Source organism: Fistularia commersonii, chromosome 23 (genome assembly GCF_037954325.1).
Source record: "Fistularia commersonii isolate RoL2024-O1a breed Wild chromosome 23, RoL_Fcom_v1.0, whole genome shotgun sequence".
In the NCBI taxonomy this organism is placed as follows: Eukaryota; Metazoa; Chordata; class Actinopteri; order Syngnathiformes; family Fistulariidae; genus Fistularia; species Fistularia commersonii.
The window spans coordinates 10241705-10266766 of NC_141306.1; the positions used below are offsets into that span (position 1 = coordinate 10241705).

Below are 25062 nucleotides of genomic sequence, written 5' to 3' on the forward strand. Positions count from 1 at the left end.
CAGCATGTCCTAGTTTAACAATAGTGAGTATCTGAAACTACTAATAACCTCCCGGTGGAGCCGTTTCACTCGAGTTCCATTTAGATGGTAAAAGTAAACAAATCTTGAATGATCTTTATTTTATCCTAATTGTATTTTTTCAAATACTGACAAACAAATTAAGCAAGTGAGTTACATTGTTCACCGAAATGACCGGTTTTGAGAGTAGGTTTCTTCCTGTCCCAGGCACATCTTCTGTCTAGAGCAGGGGTGGGCAAACTTTTTGGCTCAGGGGCCGCACTAACTTTTAAAATTTGACAGACGGGCCCGGTCACCACAAGATACAATACATGTAAAAAAAAAAAAAAAAAAAAAAAAAAAACGCATTTGCAAACAATATATATCAGACTCATCTGACGATTGCTTTGAAAATAAAACCAGCTTGGTTTTGAAGGCTCTCAGTTTTCCCTTGGAGCTTCATGTCTAACTCATTCATGTGTGTATGTTCACAGTAAAGGCTACTTTCAACCTTTTTTGAGTAGCGGCACATTTTTTACATCAACAAAATCCTGGGGCACAACACCAACCAAAATGACACAAAATGACACTCTAATACAGTACATATAATGCATATAGTTAATAATATAAGTTTATTGTATTTATACTCAGTGTGAAACATGGGGCTGTTTCGATGAACACACGATGAATATCCTGGCAGTAATGGCAGAGAGACAGACACGAAGCTCTTGCTCAAGCTTTACAAGCTGGCAGTATTAATGTTTCTGCCACAGTGTGGGACTTTTTTGATTTAACTACGAGTTCAGCAACAAGGTAGCTAGCTTTGAGGGCTCTCTCATTTACCTTTGTGGATTTTCTCCCAAAAATTGCCCGTTTCTCATTGTTTGTATGTAAGGGTACAAAATAGTCCATGGTCTGTTTTGAACGGAAGGGTGTTTGGTTTGGAGATGGTGTTTTAGCTTGCTTGGCACCGCGGCGCTATTGGATAGCTTCTCACCACACACCAAGAACGGCGGAGTCGGTGGATTTGTATCCCCGGTGAAAGTGAATCCAAATGAAAGATAGCTTTTGCCGTATTGCCTCAAGCTCACCGTCTTTTCTTTTTCCTTTTGTTCATCTCCATCACTGTCACTCACCACTGCCACTGTCGCGCAGCACTAACTCTAACATTGACCTCTACGTCATCGCGTCACAGACGTGACGCTCAACGATCTCGCGGCACTATGGTTGAAAATCAGCGGGCTAAATCACAAACCCGATCTGTGTCATTCAGCTCAGGAAAATTCTCAAGTAGCTCCAAAAGTGAAATAATCTCCTGTTTGAGATCCCACATTCATTGATCCAATCATTCATTAATTCACATCAAGTATGAGTTCTGTACCGATCTTTGGCAGGCCGGATTAAAAAGACCAGCGGGCTGGATGTGGCCCATGGGCCGCAGATTGCCCACCTCTGGTCTAGAATACGGATTTTTATCAGCAAATACTGTGGTATTTAACAGGAAATCACTTACAACCTTGACACGTTAATTTTTGCCTGTCTTTTCCAGCTCCAAATGTATGTGACTTCAGCAGCTCCAAAACACGAATGCAGTAACCCAACAGACAGAGAATACATGATATCCCGACCAGACCGCAGTGTGCTGGAGTTTCTGGTTGCAGCTGATCTTTACACAGGCTCAATCTTTGAGCTCACCCCTGCACACACACACAGAAAATATGCAAATATAAAACTCTTTTCTTTCTTCTTGTTATCCCTTCAGAGTAATTATTATCCCCTTACATTGTGAGGTAAAAACAAAGGATGGCTGAAATCTCCCGTTTTGCCAGAAATTGTCAGAAAAATGCATTTAAAAACCAATCTCCAAATAAGAGGGGATATTGGTTAAACCCATATGAACCGCTAATGAGATCAAAACCCAAGTGTTTCAGTATTGCTTTGCAAACAGCAGCTGCATTTTGTAAATATATTGTAATAAATTGGATTGTGACTCGATATCCAGAATTTCTAAGTATGACATGTATTTCATTGCACATACTAGAAACTCATGTAATTCCCTATCTATGAATTTTCTCTTTTGCTTTGTGAAATGGGTGAATATGATGAGGTTGGAGTATCGTCAGTGGTCAGTGTTTTATTTAGAAAAATAGCAAACAACAGGACAACGGCTGAAGCCTGTTTAACTACTTCACTCATGACTTTGACACGAAGAAAACATCGGACAACACCATTGCAACATGGCATGTCATAACAAGATAACACCACATGTAATCCCCATTTAAACTGTTATAACACTCGTTTAGTCAACATCCCAAATTGTGCACATCTTTACCTCATTTATATATGTCATCCCTCGGCCAATCACACCCTGGAGTGATTGGTGGAAAAAAGACCAAATATCAGGTCAACCAATGGGGGGAAGTTAAAATTGTGTCTTGGTACACAAACAGGACAGGGTGACTTCTTTCAAAAGTTGGATCTTAAAGATACTTTATATCTAATATGGAAGAGACTCCAGTAGGTCAAACTGTGAAAAAAACTTTTAGTTACTTCAGTCCTATGAGGTGTCGTTGACCCCAAGGAAGCATGTGAGCTCTTGACCCATTGAGTGGTAGGAGTAGGACAGATAGTCTGATTGATGGTTTAATTGGGAGTCATTAACCTCTCTCTTATTTCTTCAATACACACTTTTTCATATGACCCCATCTAACAGCTTAAATATCTGGAACTTCCCAAAGTAATTCAATCGTCTTGAAAAAGAAGAGAAACAGTATTCAGAAAGTCAATTTTCCATATTAAAATTTAACAGTGAAAATGAAGGTTTAGGATGACTCTACCAAAATAATATATATTTGTTCCAAAATTATACCTAATATCAACTGTTTCTTAAAGCGGCATCAGGTTATCTTGTTAAAAATTGGATTGACTAATTGATTATCCTGCTTCTCCTGCACGTAGGATTGCAGAGAGGCTGGCGTCTATCCGAGCTGTCATTGGGCAAGAGACGGAGTTCAACCTGGAATGGTCGCCAGTCGATCACGAGGCCACATGTAGAGACATACAAACATTCACTCATTCACATGGAATAAGAAATACAACCATTCACTCTGTCACTGACATGTCTGGACCGCCTGCATGTTTTTGAACTGTGGAAGGAAGCTGGAGAACCAGGAGAGAAACCCTCACAGACACCGGGGTACAGAAAGGCCAAAATTAAACCGAAAACCCTCTAAGTGAAGAGCTAACATCCGCGCCACCGTGCTGCTCAATTGGAATTGTAGGGAGATGATTTTTTTTTTTATTTTATCTACTTCCATTCTAGCATCGGAAGCTATGTGCTCCATGATAGTCTGTTCTTTAACTTCTTTAAAAAACTAACCGACATAAATATCCAGAGCGCTGCTTGTCCCGAGCCATGTTCTTCCCACTCTCCCCCCCAGGTCATCAGATTGCCAGACTTAAAATTGAATATGCTGCTAATACGGGATACCATGTTCTTGCACTGCATATTGTGTGTCTCATATGGAACATCATGTCTCTGTCTAGAAGTCTAGAAGTCTTTATAAATTTGCTTTCTATTTATACGAACACCATTTGCACTTCTCACTCCGTAGGTATATCTTTGACTCATGCTCTGGTAAAATGTGTAGGCCTTGAAATTTTTTGCTAGATGGGGTGTAACATTTATACCAAGCTTTAATATTTATATTTAAATATTTATATTTATAAATTAAATAAATGAATTATATTCATTTTTTATTTATATTCAAAATTATATTTATCATATTTATATTTAAATTTATATTTCAATATCTTACATGCCATTAAGCGACAAATGGTGAAAGTTAGCCCAGCGAGAAAGTTAGCATTAGGCACCACTTTCTCGTTATTTTTCGAAAAACCTGGAGAAACACTTTCGGGTGCAGCGCCAGCGGAGGAACGTGATTTCTCGTTTACAAAAGAAAGATGTGGACAATACAAAATCCGCTTTTACTAAGGTTAGGTTTAGAAATGGATACAGATGTTAGTGTAGACATGTTGCTCTAGGTTTGTCGCAAAATGATGAGAGAGGAATGTCTAATGCAGGGATGTAAAACTCAAATACAGAGTGGGCCAAAATTCAAAACTGGGACAAAGTCACTTGCACACATTGATATTTATTGAAGAAAATCTTCCTCCAGATGTAACTGTGACCCTCTTCACCCAAACAAGTAGTGCTTAAAAACTGTATATGGAACAAGAAAAATCTTAAGACCAGGTAATATATAACTTAATATTAAAATTGAAATTCAAATTAAAAAAACACATCAATGGCATTTATTATTTAAATAAAAATTACATTAACATCGTGTGCTTCTTTTTATTTTCAATCTTCTGAGTTGAATTTTAACCTTTTACCACAGGCTGATAATAAATGTAAAAATGAAATAATAATAATAATAATAATAATAATAATAATAATAATAATAATGATAATGATAATAATGCATCAAGAAAACATTAATTATAGCTCAGTTTGCTACACACTGATCTACTCTGGTCATCTGCCTTTCATTTTGCTGTATTTCAGAAAGCTAGTACGTTACCAATATTAGCACACAATGCTATGATTACTGTCAACAGAGAAGACGTTTATGGGTCCTGTTGTGACTTTTGGGCTAAAACACCAGCAGAGCATTCTGGGTTTTGTGGTATTAGCAGTACATGCACTGTAGGCCATGATACTGGCGAGCCAGCACATATTATTTGATATGGCTTTGCAGGCAAAAAAAAATTACAATGCGGGCCGAAAGTGGCCTGCGGGCCAGAGTTTGACACCTATGGTCTAATTTGTCGCATGTGATGCTAAGGGAATGAAAGAGAGAATCGTTGTTTGTCTCTGATCAACTGGACCAGGATGAACCCCTCTCTCGCCCAATTGCTGGGATAGGCTCCAGTGCCCCAGCAAACTTAATTCCTGTATACATAATAGTTGAATGAATGAGTACAACCTCCTGGTGTTGCCATGGGAAAAGTCATGAGGCCCCTGAGAGAGGTCTACATTGTATGTGATCCAAGAAAATAGGTAAAATCTGGTGGTACTTGGAATTTGGAAGTTGTCTGAGGTACTCACCTGGTCTGACGCAAAGGGATGGGAAGTGAGATGCAGAGGAACGGGTCAAAGGTGTTGCTCTGTTTCAGACAATGAGGGCAGGTCAGTGAAGATCTGCGGAGAGCGGAGGGCACCGTTACATTCAGCTGGAAAAGCTGCCATTTGACTTGAAAAGAAACCCTTGCCGTCACCCTTCTCGATGGCTTCATTTTGTCACAGGGACAGAAATAAGAGGCGGGTTGTACAGGTTACTCTCCTTTAATGGGAAAAATGGTAAAGATGTAACCGGGTAGAATGAGAACAAGGGTCTGTGGGAGTGGGGTAGGAAATTGAAGAAGCCCTCTGGATCCATGGTATTAATGGCAGTAAGGTGAATTTATTCTGTTGCATAAAATGAAAAATGAACAACATCTGCTTCTCATTTCATTTCTTCAGTTTACCATTAATTTCCTTTCATTTCTTTCAGTTACTTGGAAAAAATTGATTCGAAGGAAATAGCAGTCTGAAGAATGACTCAAACAGTTGACAGCAGTTTAAAAAAAAACGGTCGCTGGAAGTTACCGCTCGAATGACATGAACATTGTACATTTGCTGTTATCGATCCAGCAAACCAACCAACTGACCGACCAACCAACAAAACAGAAACTCCAATCTATATTTTCCCTTTGTAAAAATTCCTTTGCTGCAGCTCTATAGTGTTTTGTAACTTGCACTGCCACCACCAGATTGTACGGGCTCTTGATGGTCCTTTTTTTTGTTTTTTGTCAGGACATATCTTATTCCAGCTCAGGGGGCTGCAGTTGTTTTACTTTGTCGAACGAGACCTTTGGAAGATACTGTGTTTATGGTGACTTTTCTTCACGCAAGTGGCCCCTGTGCCGCATTAGCCTCATTACATCTGCCTCGTTCCCCGAGTTTTCTGCAGCCATTCAGCATTTTCCCTGTTCCCCTCTCTTCACTACTGTGCATGCAAGTAAAATAAGCTACTTTTAAAATAATTCCGGACTTAAAATTTCTGCTTGCTGTTCTATGAATGCAATGATTGGCGTGACAATATTTTGATGAACTATTGTGGTGCAACTGAAATTCAGCCTGGTGCTATTTTGAAACATCATTGAACTTTTCCATCAATAACAAAGCAGCAAATCCTCAAATGTCTTCCAGGCACCCGATAGGTTGAGAGAGGGACTGAATAAAGCTCTATTCAAACAAGCCCAGCTGACACTTACTGGAGTGCTGCCTCTTGGCTAAGCAGAATTGCCGAGCTACAGATGTCTTATTCTTGCCCGGAAACAGTGAGGGGGTGAACGCGATTCGTGCATACAAATCACACTGTGGCCCCACTTAAACATGTATGTGCTCGGAGCTGCTATAAAACACTTACGCAGATAAAAGCAGAAGAAGAGGGAGAGATATTCTGGTGACGTGCTAATGGAATAAGCGTGCAAAGGTTGAAAAGTATCCGAAATTCATGACGCAGCCATGCGACAGAGGCTCCTGGCCCGACGCCTTACAGTACCGCACCCTCACTGGGTAGTGAATGTGTGTGGGTGTATGTATTTATTAGGTCTGCTGAAATTAATCAGTCAATGAATCAATTAATCAACTAAGTCATTTGCATGATATATTTGATTAAAAATCTTAATGAAAAGGACGGATGAACAGCGAACAATAACCACCCCCTCAACTCCATTCCCACCCATCTGATCAAGACAGATGACTCTAAATAACAAAATGGCCTCTCGATGGGATGTTAGAGTACATCCCATCGAGAGGCCACAATGAAACACAATGAATAATGAACAGGTTTTAATCACAATTATTATTAATTAATCAACAGTGTCCATATGATTCATCTGATTTAAACTAACTGTTTGACAGGTGTAATATATATTTCTCTATATTAAAGTTATTATTTTAATATTTATCATTTATGTGTTACATTTCTTTTGTAATCATAACAGTCCTTGAGTTTCAATATAACACATGTTAAGTGTATATATGTTGCCCTCTGCTAGAAATTTAAACGCAATGAATAATGAACAGGTATTAATCATGATTATTCTAAATGAATCGACAGTGTCCATATGATTCATCTGATTAAAACTAACTGTTTGACAGGTGTAATATATATTTCTCTATATTACCAACTGAATAGGAAAGTACCACTGACCTTCAATAAAATGGGAGTTTATGATAACATAATCTGACTGATGCAACCAATGTAAAATCTTCTATCCCACTGTAATGGCACCACGTTGGCCAAATGAAAAATATAGCTGTCTTGTTAAAAATGATGTATGACCTAATTCCGATTTGACCCGATCCCGGTAAAGGATACCAGCGCCGCCTTGATTTATGCCATAATGAGATGTTCCACTACAGCGTGTTCTGACAGACACCATAAGTTAGCATCATTAACCTTGTTTGCTGGCTCTGACAGTGTTTTAACCCTTTTGGTCACTGATAATAACTTTAGTGATTTAATAATAAATTAATCGCAAGCTGATTTTGGTTTTTGAGATTTTGAGATGAACATTTGCCTCCTACGCCTGTTGACACCAGGGAGTCGCAGCTCAAGAATTTGCCGATGAGGGAAGCGATGGAACATTTTGGACACTGACATATGTATCCCTTGCAGTCGCGCAGAAGTGCCAGGTTTCTGAGAGACTGGCAGACGGAGGATCTTATTTGACATCCGAGCAAGAAATCGTCCACAGTCTGGAGAGAACACTTTCAAAGTACACATTTAGTGCAAACTGGATGCACTGAAAAATGATTGACAGCAGCATGAGTGATGTAGATGTCAATCTTTTATATACTTATCTTTAACTTCAATATTGGTAAGTCCACTTCTCCAGCACACAAGACAGCTATTCTTTACACCAACATTAAGGTGTATGTTATTAAGGTTCAGAATATACACAGACACCGATTTCTCATTACAAGTAGATCAGGTGACACTTGGCAGAAACTATGCGATCCTTGTGATATTTAAGATGACGGTGGTGAATTGAAGAACAATCGGTCATGTCACTTCTTGCTGCGCGGGGTTTCAGATTTATCAAGGTTATGGAACAAACTGAAAACACAGCTGAAGCTAAAATAACGTCAAATGTTTTTCACAAGAACACAAAACGAGCTGCTGTAACACCTCACATGAATTTCCAAGATGACGTACATTATCTTTTTTAAAGGTACCTCAAACATGGCAGAAAAGAATACCTGGGAGGAAAATACCAGTGTATCCAAAAAGGTGATTAACTAAATGACTTAAAAGTGATCGTTTTTAAGGTTAAAGTTTTCGGAGCCTCTTTAACTGACGCGCCTCACCCCAAGTGATGAGCTCATTAAGACCGCTATACACCAATGCCATCAACAAACCAAATGGAGGAATATGTCAAGGAGGATTTTTCTTTTCATCCCTTCCGGTAGAGTTCCAGAGATTGACAGCATATATATGTTTCTGCGATTTGCAACCCATTTGAATGCCCAAACGTCTCCACTTATATACCGAAGTGCTATCAAAGTGCTTCACGTTGGATTCAGGGCGCTAATGCAGGGCTCTTGCTCTTATTTTGTATATTCCCAAGGGTCGTTGGTTGATCTACTGTTGTGGTCTTTATGGGCAACCATCCTTCTTTTATGAATATTAACGCTAATACTGTATCATTTCAGCTATTTCCATGTGTTAACTGTTAGCATGATTGTTATTATTAGTATGAAATCATTTGTGCCTGTCTCTCCCAATCAGTCAAGGAAGAAGGTCGCCAACATTGAGTCAGGGTCCGTCTGAGGTTTCAGAATGGGTAAAAGTCTTTCGGGATTTTATAATATACGACTTTTACAACAAGCCGCAGTTTATTTGAATAGGAAGGTCTTAAACAATTGAAAAAGGCTGAACTACCGTAATTTCCGGACCATAAGATGCTACTTTTTTACATTACATTTACATTACATTACAGCCATTTGGCAGACGCTTTTATCCAAAGCGTCCTACAAAAAGTGCAATTCAGTCACCGAAGATCCGAAGCACCAGTGCTCGGAAGTCAGAAGTGACCACTCAACCATATACATACATACATTCATTTCATCCTTTTTTTTTTTTTTTCACACGCTTTGAACACTGCGGCTTCAACAATGATGCAGCAAATTCATGGATTTTTTGGTGCTAACGAGCTTCCTGCCACTAAAACATTTAGCCTCGTCACATTGGACCATTTAAATTACCGCGAAATTCTGAGGCTGTTGAAGTCCAACACTGACGAAGAACACTTTAATGGTTTTAGTATGCAGGAGAAAGATGAAGATAGTGATCAGCTGGAGAAGGGGTAATGGACTTTTCCGTTTTTCCGTTATTTATTATTAATCTTTTTCATCAGCCGCTTTCCAGGCACTGTTCAGAAAAAATCATTTCCAGAACGAATTTGTGGGGGGTTACCGGTTTGGAGTCAATTTAAAGTAAAAAAAAATGTTTCTGTGTAACATCTTTCTCGTAAATATCTCATGTTACAATGTGGACACCACTATATATGTACACATATATTTGTTTATTTTTTTTTAGCCTGTGCGGTTTATATTCAGGTGCACTCAATAGTCTGGGAATTATGGTATCAAGATTCAAATCGATTTTTAACAGAATCTGTATTGTTGATCATCACCAACTTCTTGTATTCTACCTTTTAAGCAGCTGTTTGAGTTACAGATGTAAACTCACTTGTATTGTGCCTGGAAATGTTGCTGGACAAAGGTTGGCTGGACTCCGGCTGGCTGCTGGGACTGAGACGGGTCAGAAGAAAGCAGCTCCTCGGATCCAACCGGCCCCTGCAGCACATAGAAGACCATCTGTAAATGAAATGCTTACAGCAGCAGAGAGTTTCATATATTGTCTCGGGATTTAGGACTTATCTATGTAAGCCCATGCAGTTCGGTGAATTTTAAATCAAGGGGAGTGCCCTGAGCTAAATACAACTCCCTGGGAAACCCAGTTCTTCTTCTTTCATCTACTCACCTACCGAACAGAAAATGTTGGCCTTGGAGGAAGATAAAAGAGAACAAGGAAGATAAAAAAACACAGTGATAGCAGAGCGACTCACAAGGTCAGATAACAAATGTGCGGTGGCACAAATCACACAAATGCACATGCAGATACACACTGTGGATTTACAACCAACACCAACAAGAGGATATGAAGTTATCACAACTGGCTTCTCATTGGGGCTAAGTAAAATTCCAATTTACTCTTGAAGCAGGTGTGTTGGCTTTATTTATTCTGCAGAAACCGAAAAATGTAAAATGTCCTTAATGATATCTTCATCTTCTTCTATTCCTTCTTCTTTTCTTACACGTTTCTTCACCTCTTCTCCACACTCTATTGCTCAACCGTTTTTATCTCCACTCCCTGTGGCCTCTTGCTGGGCCTAACCGTCATTCCTCTCCTTTCCACAGCTACGTCCACCTTGCTATATTTCCCTCTACCTGCTCCCTGTTCACACTAAAAATCACAGTGTTATCTGCAAACATCATACAAACATCTGTGTAAGCTGCTTTAATGACCATTTTTTCCCCAAAATTAGTCATTTTACCATAACTTTCTTTATATGCCAAGGATAGTCTTACTTTGTTTAAGTTGGGAATTAGGAATTTATTACATGCTGAGAAAGTAAAAATTTACTGAGTAATAGGCATATGTAAACACTGTTTGAAATGTTCTACATAAAATTCAGGTAATTCAGTCTGTATGCATATGTCTTGGTTTTTTTGCAATGTCAAAAACATGAAGTCACAGATGCAGAGAAGGAAAAATTCTGAGGGCGTTGAACAATTCCAGCTCTCTTAGTCTTGTCTTCTGTAAACAGGAAGCTACAGCCAGCAGCCTGTTCAAATCCTAAATCTTCTTAAACAATGTTTTCTTTGCATTTTTTTTCCTGGACTCAACAAACTCCACAAATCTGTGAAGTGTCAAACACTCGAGGGAGAAAATGGAGACTCGGCACAGAAAGCCCCCCCTGTTGGAATCAAACCAGGAACCATCTTGCAGCGAGGAAGAGGCGCTAACCACTGCACCTCCCACTAAGCTCTGGTCAGCATGGTTCACACACCCACCCAGTTTGATTTTATCTGTTCACACACATCTTTTAAATACCAACGCGATAAGTGAGTTGTGTACTATTGAGTGTATTCCGTCACATATCGTTTTAGCTGTGCTTTTACACAGCGGTGGCCTTCGCTGTTCAAACACACACCCTCTCCAGTTACTCTGTTTTTTGCACGACTCCCAGTTGTCTGCCGGCCCTAAACAAACGTATCATGGGCCCAGAATTCAGGCCCTCTCTGTCCCCACTTCACATAGCCGTTTGTGGATTCCAGAGATTTCTTTCCGTCGAGATAACGAAGCAACATTCTGGCCGAAGAGCACACACTCACATGGGCTTATCACTTTTGCAGGAGGCGAGGCTTAGCTCTGTCCTGTCAACAGACCGCCGGGAAGTTAAGTATGGGTTTTGACAATGGTGGCGGTTAAAATATGCTGCAACTGTTGCTTGTTCGGGAAACATTTTTTGGGGAGTGCTAAACGACCGTAACTAGAACAGATGCATCTTTGACATTGTTACGGTTCGGGAACTGACAAACCCACATGCAGACACAAGACAAAAAAACAAGATTACTGAGCTTAGTCAAATTGCACATTTACTTGGTGGTTTGCGGGGTCGGGAGAACGCTGACAGTATGTGTACAGCTGGGCTTGCGATGTCAGCATGACTCTGACCTCTTATATATGAACTGCTGGGTCTTGGTGTCGGGAGAACTCAGGTGAACCGCTAGTGCTGGGTGGTGTTGTTGTCACAACTGCTACATCTGAAGCTTGTCCGGGAGCCTGGCTTGGATGGGCGGCTCGGTGGGAGGTGCTGGCATACACCGACAAAGGAAGCCTGGTTAGATGGTGGCCAGGCGAGAGTCGCTAGCATACACCGATAGGGAAAGGCCAGTAGGGAAGGGTGGCCAGGCGATGTGCTGGCGAGCACTGACAAGTGAAAGAGGCCATTATTGAGGAATGGCGTTGGAGTAATGAGCAACTGGTGAGATTTGGCACGGGAGACAGACGAGAAGCAGCACTTAACTCAGCAACCAGTGATACCAAAGCTCCAACCCTACCAGATACGGTGTCAAGACCATGTTGCTGGACGGGGTCTGAAAGATGGAGTGGTGCAAAGAGAAACGTTCAGAGGGTTGCTGCACAACAAGCAAAGGATCTTTTGGCTGAACAAGATCACAAATGACATACAGTAGTAAAAAGACTGCGGGTAACAGCATCATCCAGGACAGCATGAGAAGAAGACTCAAATAGCTAGGCCATGTGCTTGGAATGAACCATGACTGCATATCGAGAATAGTTCTCCATTGGTGAGTGTGAGAAAAACGCAGACCTGGACTGCCGGAAAAAAACATGGTGCAGGACAGTTTTTTGAGAGCTGAAGGAGACAGGTGACCAAGGGTTTGAGTGATGGCAGTCAAGCGGGGGGAATGAATGGTTGTATGCAGAGTAAAACAGTGGATATACTTTCCCCGCAGTGCAGCGATTAGAGCCTTAACAATTGTTTGTCCATTCTGTTGCTTTAACCCTTCCCTTTCTGTCAGGCGCCTGCACTTGTCGGTGCGTAATAGTCAAGGTACTGCAACTCAAAATGACAAGACGTTTGACATTGATAAATATGTCAAATGACATCCGTTCGGTTCCAAAGACAATTCCTCTACCTCCTGCACCTCGCTGCCCCTCAATGCTGCCCCTTCAGAATTTTTCTTTGGAAATGAGGCACTTCACCGCACTCCCTATGGGTTCCAGGAGGGGTTGCATATACCTGTATGTGCTTTCGTCATTACGTAACCAGCTCAGGCTAAGGAAGGACATCACTTCCATCTACAGTAGTCCCTCGCCATATCATGGTTCACCTTTTGCTGTGATTTTATATCACAGTATAATTGAATTTTATACATTTATTATTTCAATTATTTTGATGGCAAAATAAGCATCTAATAGAGTGGCAACCAACCAGAGTATGTGTCGTGTATCCCGGGCTCTGACTGGCTCAGCGAGCAATCACTACTTGTTTAAGAGTATAGGAAGTGTTTATAAGAGTATGGGAAAGGTTAATAAGAGTGGGTAGGGTCATAAAGCTCTAAAATGTATATAAATAATAAAATACAGATATGGTAGCCACTTGATGGAAAGTAGCCCCCGTGATAAATGAGGCACCGCAACTGATGTAGCTAGATCTAAATTCCTTGTAGCTAATGTAGCTTAAGTAGCTAGAGGGGATATCTTTATGTTTATCTCGCCACCTTTCGTTTACAAGTTGTATTGCAATGAAATTTTGACAGGACATACATAAATTGTGACAATTTTCTAGTCACCTGTTAATTTACCAATGGGTCACATTAGTAAATGCCAAAGTTGCCCTCCATGATCATTTAAATGTGCTGATATCAAGTAATGTTCTGTCTGAAAACGGCCTTACTCTGCTTCATAGCTGGAGACGCTGTTTGCCAAGAGGCTGAGTAGCAAGAGGGAAAATTCAAACTAAAATCCCTCACCTACAGTGCCTGCAAATGATTTGTGGGTTTCGATAAATGGTGTAGACGCATCAAAATGAGTGCTGTGCTTGCAGTGGGGGCTGGCCGACAGCTCACAACCGTCAGAAGGAGGCGATGTGAGTTCACGGAGATGCTGAAGGTGGCCAGAAAACAAAAAGAGTCAGCCAGAGCGAAAAATGACAAGCTCATCAATGTGCAGCTGGCAGCTGGAGATAGATGTCGGACAAGTATCTGATGTGGGTAGTAATAATAATCATATATAAATATCTAGAACAAATTGCATGGCTAGAAACCCATGTGCAAGACCTCTGTTCTGTATTTCTGTATTTGCAAAGGTTGGCCCCTCTTGCTCACTAACCAACCAACAAGGTCCCTAGTTTGATAGGTTTTCCTCTAGGTTCTCCAGTGTCATCCAAGAGTCCAAAAACATGCAAAATTTCCCAGACTTGTAAATAAGAAAGCGAATGGTTTCGATGTTCTCGGTGTTCCACAATGTTTGCACTGCTGCTTTTTCTGCTCTAAAGCCTCACCACTGTTGTCAACCAAGAAATTAAATACCAAAAGATTTTTGATATTTTGCTTTGTGGACTTTCCCAACCGGGGGTTGAGCGGCTTCGGCATGAATAATTTAAAATAGCTGTACAAACGCACACATAAATGGGCCTTCGCTGCTGACGCTTAAAGCACAACAGGCGATTGATGGGGACGCCTGTGGGGATCTCAACTGAGGGTGAATGCTGCAGGGCACGTGTTAAAACTCTACATCTACAAAGATGCTATCGAGTTATTGAGCAGCTGAGTGAGTAAAAGAGTTCAAGTACTGTGGTGATATTTGAACATTAATAAATAATGGTAAGCTTCTCCACTCGTGCATGTACCACTCTGAAAGTCCCGATAATGTCTAAGCCGGAAGGTTTTCCGACCTTACGGACAGGGATTACCACGGTGGGTGAGCATTTATATGGATTAAGTGCTAAAAGTGTATATACTCAAAGGAATGGGGGCTATATACACATTCAGGCAAAAGCAGGAGGGGGGGAAATTTGAAAATGTGCACCTTCTGCAAGAAGGTTCAAAGCACTGTTGACTCAGCTGTACGAACCACAATGATATATAGTCTGTCTTTTGGCTATAAAATAACAAAGTAGAAAAAAGAGCATAAATAATGACTGTTAAATGTGCATGGCACAGACTATATTACATGCAAAATGCATGTTTGTCCTTTTATCCCTTTAATATCACTTTTGTCAGAGGCAGACCAATTGCTCTGCCTCTGAAAAAGTTCCTGTGTGATTTGATGCCATATGCTGGGCAGAACAAAAGCAGGTCACACCAGAACTGCTCCCAGATATCTGATTGAACTGCTCTACCTCCTAAAGCACAGATGGCTGAGTGTGATTTTACATTGCTTTCATCGAGTTACGTGGACCGCACATTCATTTATTCACACCGCTTATCCCGCAACAGTTGGGATCGGTGGGTTGGATCTTATCCCAGCTGTCATTGGACGATGGGTGGGGTTCACCCTGGATTGTTTTGGGCCACATTTATAAATGTACAACCATTCACTCCCTCATTCGCACAACATATAGAAACATCCAACCATTCACCCTGTCATTTACACATCACATGGAGACATAAAACCAGTCACTCTCACATTCACATGTCTGGACAAATTCATTTCTCCAGTGAACCTCCTGTGTGTTTTTGGACTGTGGGAAGAAACAGAAGAACCTGGAGGAAACCCACGCAGACAGCGGGACTCCGCATAGGAAGGCAATCTGTCGGAATCGAACCAGGAACCTATTTTGTTGTGAGGCAGCACCATTGGAGCCTATTTTCCATTAAGGCTATCAATTACGAACTGGTAGAAATCCCAAATCACATGTGTATATACTCTATACTGTATGCTACATTAATGGCGGCACAGCTTAACAGGGCATCGGGAGCAACTCGGGGTTTCAACCAATACACATGTGTAAGGTCCAGAGCTAAAATTGAGGATTTCAAACATTATGGTCCTAAAGAATGTGTGCTTGATAATATGAAGTGAATGCAGTGTCTTGAACAGTTTGTTAAGTTCAGACGCCAGACAACCCAACGGTAAAAGCTGTCTCTCAGTCTTCTGGTGCGTGCATGGTAGCGAGCAGAGAAGTTTCTGTGCTGAGAGAAAAAAAAATGTATGTGCTGAGATCTGTTGACTCTGGGTTTGATTGGCAGCGATATCTTGACGATGGGAAGTGTGGCAGGTTGTTTTTAAAATTCGTCACACTTTTTGCTTTTTCTCTTTTTCTTCCTGAGGTGTCGATTCAAGATACACATTTAGCTGGTCTGATGCGAGCCCTTGTGGGATACATCGGTTTGTTTTGACAAAGTTCACAGATCGGACGACGGGCAGGAGTTTGGCTTTTGAGATGAGAGATGAGATGAGATGAGAACAACTTTATTAATCCCGAAGGAAATTGTTGTGCTAGAGTTTCACGTAAAAAACATAACAGTAATAGATAATAGTAGAAAGGAGGAAGAATAAGAAATATAATGAAATATGAATTGTCTTTTTCGGTAAGGATTTCAGTATAAATATCATCGTATATCAAATATCACTTGGCTCAGCTACCATGATTCCTACCTTCTGGATACGGAAGGAAGGGGCCGATCAACCAAGCATCTGCAGTATCTGCAGCCATGCAATGGTTGATTGTACATTGCTTTGCTGCAGATACTTAATGTCCACTGAGTTCCTGCTCTGCTCTCTTTTCCCACAGAGCTGGAATGGGATGCTTTTGTGACCTGGTTTCAGTCTGAAGAACGAGTTAAAGCTGCGCATAGCCAGAGTTAAAAGTCCTTCAACCTGTTTTTCTCTGTCCTAAAAATAGGATACAGAAGGGGTGCCTCAAAGCACAGGTCTAAAAGAAGAACGGCTGGTATGGAACGAATAAGGGTGAGAGAGATTCAGCAGGGAGGAAAATGTGACTGACTCGTGGGTCATGATAGCAGTGAGCCACCGGATAGGGTTTAAGAATGTAATTAGAGCACAGGTTCATTAGCATGCCGCTAAGGCTTACGTACCCCGTTAATGAGCAAACTAATTAACAAGTGAGAAAATCCAGAAAACTAGTAAAAGACTCAGCACATTCTTTGGTACGAGCTTGAAAGATAATTATATCCCTCCACAGGTGTTTTCTCCTGATATTCAAAACATGGTGACAAAAATGGTAAACAAAGTCCAATTAGACATAGGGATACAAAACAATATTTTTTAAGCATTATGTCAGCATTAGACATTTTTATTCTGATGAATATTTCTCCCATGATTTCGGAGTCATGAGAAGAATGTTTATGAATGGCTCTTACATGTTACAGGTAACTTGATTACCTGTACATGTCAGCCTCCTCAGTAAAGGGCTATTGGGGGTCCTTGAGGAGGAAGGTCTGTCAGTTGAACTTGAGATTTGGGAGCAGTTTGGTTTTGTCGTGGTCGCAGAACAGTGGACCAGCTTTACACCTTTAGCAGGTCGTGGAGAATGCGTGACAGTTCACCCAACCAGTCGACATGTGCTTCAGAAACTTGGAGAAGGCATTCAACTGTGTCCCTATGGGGAGTCCTATGGGGGCCGCCTCGGGAGTATGGGCAACACCCAGCAAATACAGGCTACTCATTTCCTGTACAGTACGTGTCAGAGCCCAGTCTGCTTTACAGGTAGTAAGTCGGATTAGTTTTCAGCTGGGAGAGATTGGGTTTACTGGCCTCAGGATCTCTACTTGTTGCAGATGATGTGATCCAATTGACTTCATCCAAACGCGATGTCCAGCTCTCACCGGAGGGGTTCCCACCAAAATGTGAGGCAGCTGAGATGAGAATCAGCACCTCCAAATCCAAGGTCATGGTCCTCAAGGGGATGAGATCCTGCTTCAAGTGGAGCAACTCAAATATAACAGGGTCTTGTTCAGGAAGATTGGCAGGCAGATGTAAGCAATGATGTGGACTCTGCACCTGGCTGCAATGGTGTAAAAAGAGCTGAGCTGAAAAGTGAGACTCTCAATTTACCACTAGATCTACATTCCCCCCCTCACAATGGTCCTATGAGGTCATAGGACAGAGATCACGGACTCGAGTGGCCGAAGTTTCCTCCGCAGGGTGTCCCCTGAAGATAGGGTGAGAAGCTTGGCCGTCCAGGAGGGACTCAGAGTCGAGCTGCCGCTCCTCTGCATGGAGAGGAGCCAAATGATGGGCCTGCCACGTCCCAACGTCTGTGACTCTCTGCTTAGGCTGCGACCCAACCCCCGCATAAATGTGAGACGATGGATTCATAGGTGGACGCTTGCATGATTTTGAGTACTGAATCAAAATCAGCTTTGGTGATTGTGGAAGGAAATCCTGTCAAAAGACAAGGCGATGGAGAAAACTGAAATATTGTATAAAAAGGTGTTCTGAGACGGGTGGACAACTTCATACTGCATGTAGTAAGTAATAAAGTCCAAAGACTGCTTTTCAAGGACTGATCCAACATGAACAAAAAAAAAGAATGTTTGATAGACGGTACTGAACTCAGCATGCATGGGAAAATCCCATAAGATAAGATAAGATAAGATAAGATAAGATAAGATAAGATAAGATAAGATAAGATAAGATAAGATAAGATAAGATTAGATAAGATAAGATAAGATAAGATAAGATAAGATAAGATAAGATAAGATAAGATAAGATAAGATAAGGTATGATCTTTCCCCATAGGGGAAATTTGTTTGTCACAGCAGTGCAACAATAACAAAATCAATAAATATGAATAGACATATAAATAGAAGAGACAATTAAAGGACGATGACAATAACAAGGATAGGAACAGACAGCAGAATGACAACAAGGATAAAAATATCCAGGATGAGAATGGAATGAGAACAACAAGAGTAAAAAAAAAATAGATAGCAAAATGAACAACCACAAGGAAATTTTTTATTAATTTTTTTTTCAAACGGTCCTGGAAGATGGCAGTCTGTCGCAGCAGCCCTGCACGTAATATCAAAAATACAGAATTTGTCAAATATCATAATCGTAACAGTTACTTTCAGCTGCTCCCTTCAGGGGTTGCCACAGCCAATCATCGCTTTCCATTTAACCCTCTCTGCATCCTCTTCTCTCCCACCAACTAACTCTGTGAACGTCCAAACCATCTCAGTCTGACTCCATCTCTAAAACAGTCAACATGTGCTGATCCTATCCATCCTCATCACTCCCAAAGCAAACCTAAGATCTTCATCTCGCCGCCATCTCCTCCTTTCATTCTTTATCGCACATTACACCCGAAACCTTTCTCCACTTGCTCCAACCTTTTTGCACACTTTCTTCACCTCTTCTCCATGCTGTCGGTTGCTCTGGACTGTTGACCTTAAGTTCTTATAATCCTCCACCTTATTCATCTCGACTCCCTGTAACCTCACCATTCCAATTGGAACTGACTTCAGTCATCTGAATTATAATGCACTGCTCAAAAAAATAAAGGGAACACTTAAAAAACACATCCTAGATCTAAATGAATGAAATATTCTTATGAAATACTTTGCTCTTTACACAGTTGAACGTGCTGACAACAAAATCACACAAAAATGATCAATGGAAATCAATTGTATCAACCCATGGAGGTCTGATTAGGAATCACACTCAAAATTAAAGTGTAAAAACAAACTCCAGGCTGATCCAACTTTGATGTAATGTCCTTAAAACAAGTCAAAATGAATCTGTGTTGCTTCCTGAGTGGACACTATGATTTCACAGAAGTGTGATTGACTTGGAGTTACATTGTGTTGTTCAAGTGTTCCCTTTATTTTTTTGAGCAGTATATTATCACACTTGCCTTTTTTTTTTCATTTGGTTTATACAGCATAACCGCTTATGAATTTATTTCGTTCTTTGACTGTTTGCGAACCAAAATGTCTGCAAAGTGAAAAAATGTTTCACATTGAAATCAATGTATACCCATTGATCCATTCTCCAGCACCAAAACACATACTGCTCTCTTTTGAAACTTTTTTATGGGTTTATTTGTTGCAGAAATATAGAAAATCAATAAAAGACAGCCTTAATTATTGCTGGGTTTCTGGTGTTTTTTCTCTTCTTGCCAGCACTTGTACTTTGCATTTCCTTCAATAAATCAGCAAAAGTAAAACCTTCACGCATACGAGACCCTTGCTAATGCTAAAGCTATGTCCCGCAAGCTGTCCTTCATGAATCAAAACTAATAACTTTGGATTGTACAGATATTCAAGTGAGGCTTAAGTGTCATAGTGCTTAGTGGAATCTGTCACACAAACACCACTCTAAAATTTTGCTATTATTTCCGTCTTCAGATCAACTGAAATTCTCAACTTCTTCTTAACACCATTACCGGTAGCACTTTTATCCCTTTTGGGAGCCATAATTAGGAATACCAAACTGAAAAAAACACAAAGAAGGGTTATAACAGTAAAAGACAAAGGGGAGCAGCACACTATGCCACAAAGTGGAAAGCCCATGAGTTTTTGTGCTTGTGTGTTCATAAACCGAGGTTTGATCGAAGCTCGATTCAAAATGTGATCGAAATCTCTACTCGTTGGCCGATTTGGGGTAATGTTGGTAAGCAGAGGCTCTACTGTACTTCACTACATTTGTATTTTACACATTGTAGGATCACAAATATGCCCCAAAATCTTTGCTGCAGAAAGAATAATCCAACAAATTAATGATAATTCTTTTTTTTTAACAGAAGAGGCAGGGAATAGCAAAAAGTCAAGGATGAGTAAATTAGAGGAGGAGACATTTGTGAGTGATGCTGTCATCACTAAGGACAAAACAAGCACAGCAGCCATTCACACGGCCCAGAAACTGGTGACAAAGACGGACATTTAATGGGAATGACATCATGTGACAGACAATGAAACCCAAATGGTGCAGATATAGTTTGTACAATTTGTTCTTGCAGAGCAGACTGAATGCACCGAGGTTCACCTGGACCCACGGAGCAAGAAACACTATAAAACTGATACTCTTTTTAGGATAAACTGACAAAATCATGAATGCCTTCACTTTTGCTCCAGAGATGATTATGTGTTATATATGGCAAAACAGGTAGATTTGACCTCCATACTAGAAACACAAGACTCAACCAAATCAGTCCAGACAAACAGGAAACAACTTGAGAAAATCTAAATACTGCTGGTACAGTAAGTTTAGCAAGCTTTCAGTGGAATTTAATGCGGTGTGATGGTTATATCAACCATCGATTCATTAAAAACGTAGTTACAAAAATTACAAATGGCAGCCATACTCGATATGTTCCCAAGAGGCCCTTTAGCAATTATAATGTACTCAGCCGCTTCTCGCATACCACTCATAAAAAAATCTTTAATTTTTTTTTTTTTGTGCCGCACAAGCTATATGTGGTGAGAGGAGAGGATACAGAAGAGAGGGTTAGATGGAGGCAGGTGACTGGCTGCGGGGACCCCCAAAGGGAACAGCCAAAAAAAGTTCTTGCTATTATAAATCCACATTTGGTTCACATTTTTACGTCTCGCTACATTATACAGATGTATATTTCAGCTATCTAACTTGGGCTGCAGCGTGAAGAGGATCCTGTTAGCATTGTCACTGCTGGCCAAGGTGAAGATTTCACTGCACCTCACTTGTCATGCTTCTAGCTTCCATCCATTAGTCAGTAAAATTGACTATATTAGTCTTTTTGGATCTTCTCAGCCTAATGAGAGCCTCTGGGGTAAACACAAGAACTTTAATAATGCCACTGTCTTGACATTTGTCTCTTACATTATTTTGTATTCCTCCTTACTCTGGTGAGCTACCTCTGGCTTCAGAGTCTTGATCTATTAAAATAACCACTTTCTGCTTCCATGTTCCAACTTATCAATAATCAATCATAACTACAGAAAATTACAGATGATGGCTTATTTTTTGCTACAAATCCAGTTTGCCCTAACTTGGCAACAAAATAAGAATGTAATATTGTGTTGGTTGAATCAAATAATAACCATTTCTTCTGCCTGGAATATATGAATTATCCAGCTAAATGGGGAAAATATCTGGCATCTTAGGTAACACAAGTCAGTGTCATCTCCAAAACAGCTGCAAAAAGCAGGAAGGGGAATCATTTCCATGTGGTATTTCATGTTCTGAGAACGATGCCTGGTGGAAAGACACCACAGATGGAGTGGTGTTTCAAATTCACTCAGAAAGGAAGTCTTTACAATTGAAAAATGTAATTTTCAATTACATACAAAACTCGATTGCAGTGGAAAAAGCAAGGACCTTTTTCGGTCATTGTGGTTAGCGGGCCAAGATAAAACCTGTAAATGTAATCTGATCCAGGATGGTTCAGGGGCTGATGAGCTGATGAGGAGACCTCCAGATCCAAAGCAATTTTCCCTTGTAACAGTGTATAATATTCCCTTCTGGGCGGTATTGGGTCTCCTTCACGCTCGGGTGATCTACCAGAGATCCAGGGGCTTATGAGTTCTGCACATCTTAGCTGTTCCCAAGTTCGCACTCCTCTGAACAAAAAATTCAGTTGTCCTTCCTGGAATCTGCTGGTACCTTTCTCCCAGCTCAAGGGTTTACTGCTCCCATTGGCCAGATCACTACTGGGACCACTTTTACTGTTCCTCAAGCTCTTTCTTCTTGATATTGCTACATCCACTACTATGTCTGTCTTCTGCTGCTTGTCTACCACCATTTACGGTTGGTTGACAACGACCATTTTGTCCATCTGGGCTTGGAGTCCCTAAGGATCTTGGTCCAGTCGCTCAGGATCATCTTTGGAGATATCTAGGTCGAGATCTCTGTATCCTAGGACCTCCAGCCCATACGTGGTACATTTGTTCCAGTACACAATGCTAGCCACCTGGAAGATCATCTTCTTTGCACAGCCTGAACTTGAGGTCTGGTTTGGGTCAATTTTGTATTCAAGCCTTTTCCAGCCACTGTTATTTTTTCTTGATGTCACCCATTCCTGCGAGTTGCTGATGGTACGTGCCTTGCAAGAGCTTGCGTGTTCATTGCAGCACTTCTTGCGCCTCCTGGGCTTCTGCGGCATGAGCCATTTACTCAGAAGGTCATAAATGAGTGCTATCGCTCCAATGTACCCTTGGAGGCCTTCTGTTTCCCTTCTGGATAGTGGCCCTGGCTCTCACTAGTCCACAGCCTCCTGTTTTCCTGGAATTGTATGCATGTACTTCTTTTTCTGTCGGCTGCTCCCTTCAAACATCGTCACAACCAGCTTCCTCCATCTAACCATGCTCTCTGTGTCCTCTTCTCTCACACCAACTACCTTAATGTCCTCTTTCATGACATCCATAAATCTTCACTTTAGTCTTCATCTAGGCCTCCTTCCTGGCAGTTCCAAACCATCTCAGTCTGGGCTCCCTGACCTTATCTCCAAACTATCTAACATGTGCTGTGTATTTACGTACATAAAGTGAAAATGTTGGAAGGAAAACAGTTTGCGTTAAGCCCTACTTTTAAAGGGGATATCAGTCTTGTATGGTACAAGGCAGTACTTATGCACTTTTTTAAATTATAACTTGTCAGGAAGTACCAAAGAATTATATAATCTTGCTCTTTCCCCCCCATGTCCAAGACTGTCACTACTGCTGGCTTCTGCATATCTTCTCTCCACTCTGTCTCACCTTCCCCTAGCTCGCTCTGTATGCCCCCGTCTCTACTAATTCTGCACAAGCGTCTCTTTCTTCCTCTTCATTACAAAAAGCACATTCACAAAGCTCACGCAGAGCAAGGGAGAGACAACAAGAGAACGAGAGGGAGGGAGAATGAGAGAGAACTTCACACTTGTTCCTTTTTTTTTCCCTCTGAGTGACATAATATCAACGAAACCGAGTCAAAGATGAATTCCACAGGAGTCAAAGTCAATAGGGATCAGCACAAAAGTTAGAATGTGTGTGCAATGGATTTGTTTTTATACATGCCGAATTGGGAACTGTCAGCTGAAATTACAATCATAAAATACTCCAAATATAGGCCAGGTTTATACTGGTGATAGTGACTACACAGGCAGCCCTGAGGGTGCCTCACTTTTCCTGCTAGCTCTAGCACTCCCATGCTCAGCATTTACATCAATACAAACTTAAGAACAATTAAAAATGGGTCAACGGGAAGACGACAGCTGAAGGAGACAGAACTCGCTAATGCCGAAACAGCCATGCGGGCGAGGACACGAGTGGACTGGCGGACGGCGCCGACACCGGACGGCACCGCCAGCACCCCCATGCCTCTGCCGGAGGAGTGGCGATGTCGAGTGAGACCGAGGTAAGCAAACAAACGCCACGGACTGAAAAGGACAGTGAGCTGCCGGCCTCATTAGGTGTTAGACAAGGAGTGACCGCTGTACTCTGATATTACAGTTCTTCGACGCAACTGAGTGGTGATGTCATGGAGCGTGAATGAGTGACTCTCACTCAGCTACCCTCTCGAACCCTCAGTGAGGCCCTCTCTGCCCCCTCACAAAGCTCCTTTGTACCACACTGACAGTGGACTGCATTCCAAAGCTTAACTGTATACACTCACAGAGGTACAGTATGTCAGAGCTCTGCCGGGGGAAAAACAGGGAATGAGGAAAAGAGTGGATGCTGATCGACTGGGTGACATGGGCTACTTAAAATAATTTTCCTTCGCGTTCCTCGTGATGAGCGGAGGGGTTATCTGACTGCATGAATCATGTCTGATAGAGTGAAAAATTGATTCACGGAAAATTCATTTGTGATTAAAAGAACTGGCAGTGGACCATCAACGTAACTCAATTCAAGTACACCGAAATTTCCGATAATAATTTGAACGTGCTACGCCTACCCCGCTCGAATCATATGATAAGAGATCAGATGTTTAAAATCGTGATGATAATGAATCTAAAGAAATTCAACCGTATCATATGTCAGTGGACCATTTTTGCAGCTGTGTGCTCAGGCTATGCAGACCCTTCCTTCCTCTGTCAGTGCTCTTGTTGACTTCATTAGCAACCCGGTGCTTTTTTAAACTAACTTCTGTATTTGCTTCACTGTCAGGCAGATTTTGACCAGAAATTCCCATTGAGAGGCAAAATGTGAATGCTGCAACATTTTTTTTTACTACTTGTTTGGGTGTTCCCTTTTATAGTAAAAGAAAGACTGGACGGGAAGAGAATGTGTCCAGACACCTATTATTTCTAGAACAATACATATTATTATTGAATATTTTTGAATAAATCCACTTAAATGGCCCCCTCCATGGCAGACGTGTTTGCTTGCTCTGCAGATGCATGTTGGCCGAATGCACCGCTGTCAGTAAGAATTTCATTATATGGGGAAATACACTGCACAAAAAAAATCAAGGGAACACTAAAATAACT

General features: G+C 41.1%; 1 protein-coding gene across 3 annotated transcripts in view; it reads right to left on the bottom strand.

The window, feature by feature from the left end:
- usp43b (ubiquitin specific peptidase 43b) overlaps window positions 1-25062 on the bottom strand; it is a 65998-nt gene that overhangs the window by 29797 nt on the left and 11139 nt on the right. For all 3 annotated transcript variants that reach the window (XM_086170438.1, XM_086170437.1, XM_086170436.1), the window contains exons 3-4: window positions 9807-9913; window positions 5111-5203 (exon numbers count right to left, since the gene is read on the bottom strand). In XM_086170438.1, the coding sequence (XP_086026564.1) occupies window positions 5111-5203; window positions 9807-9913 (200 nt within the window). The remainder of the gene's footprint in view (window positions 1-5110; window positions 5204-9806; window positions 9914-25062) is intronic.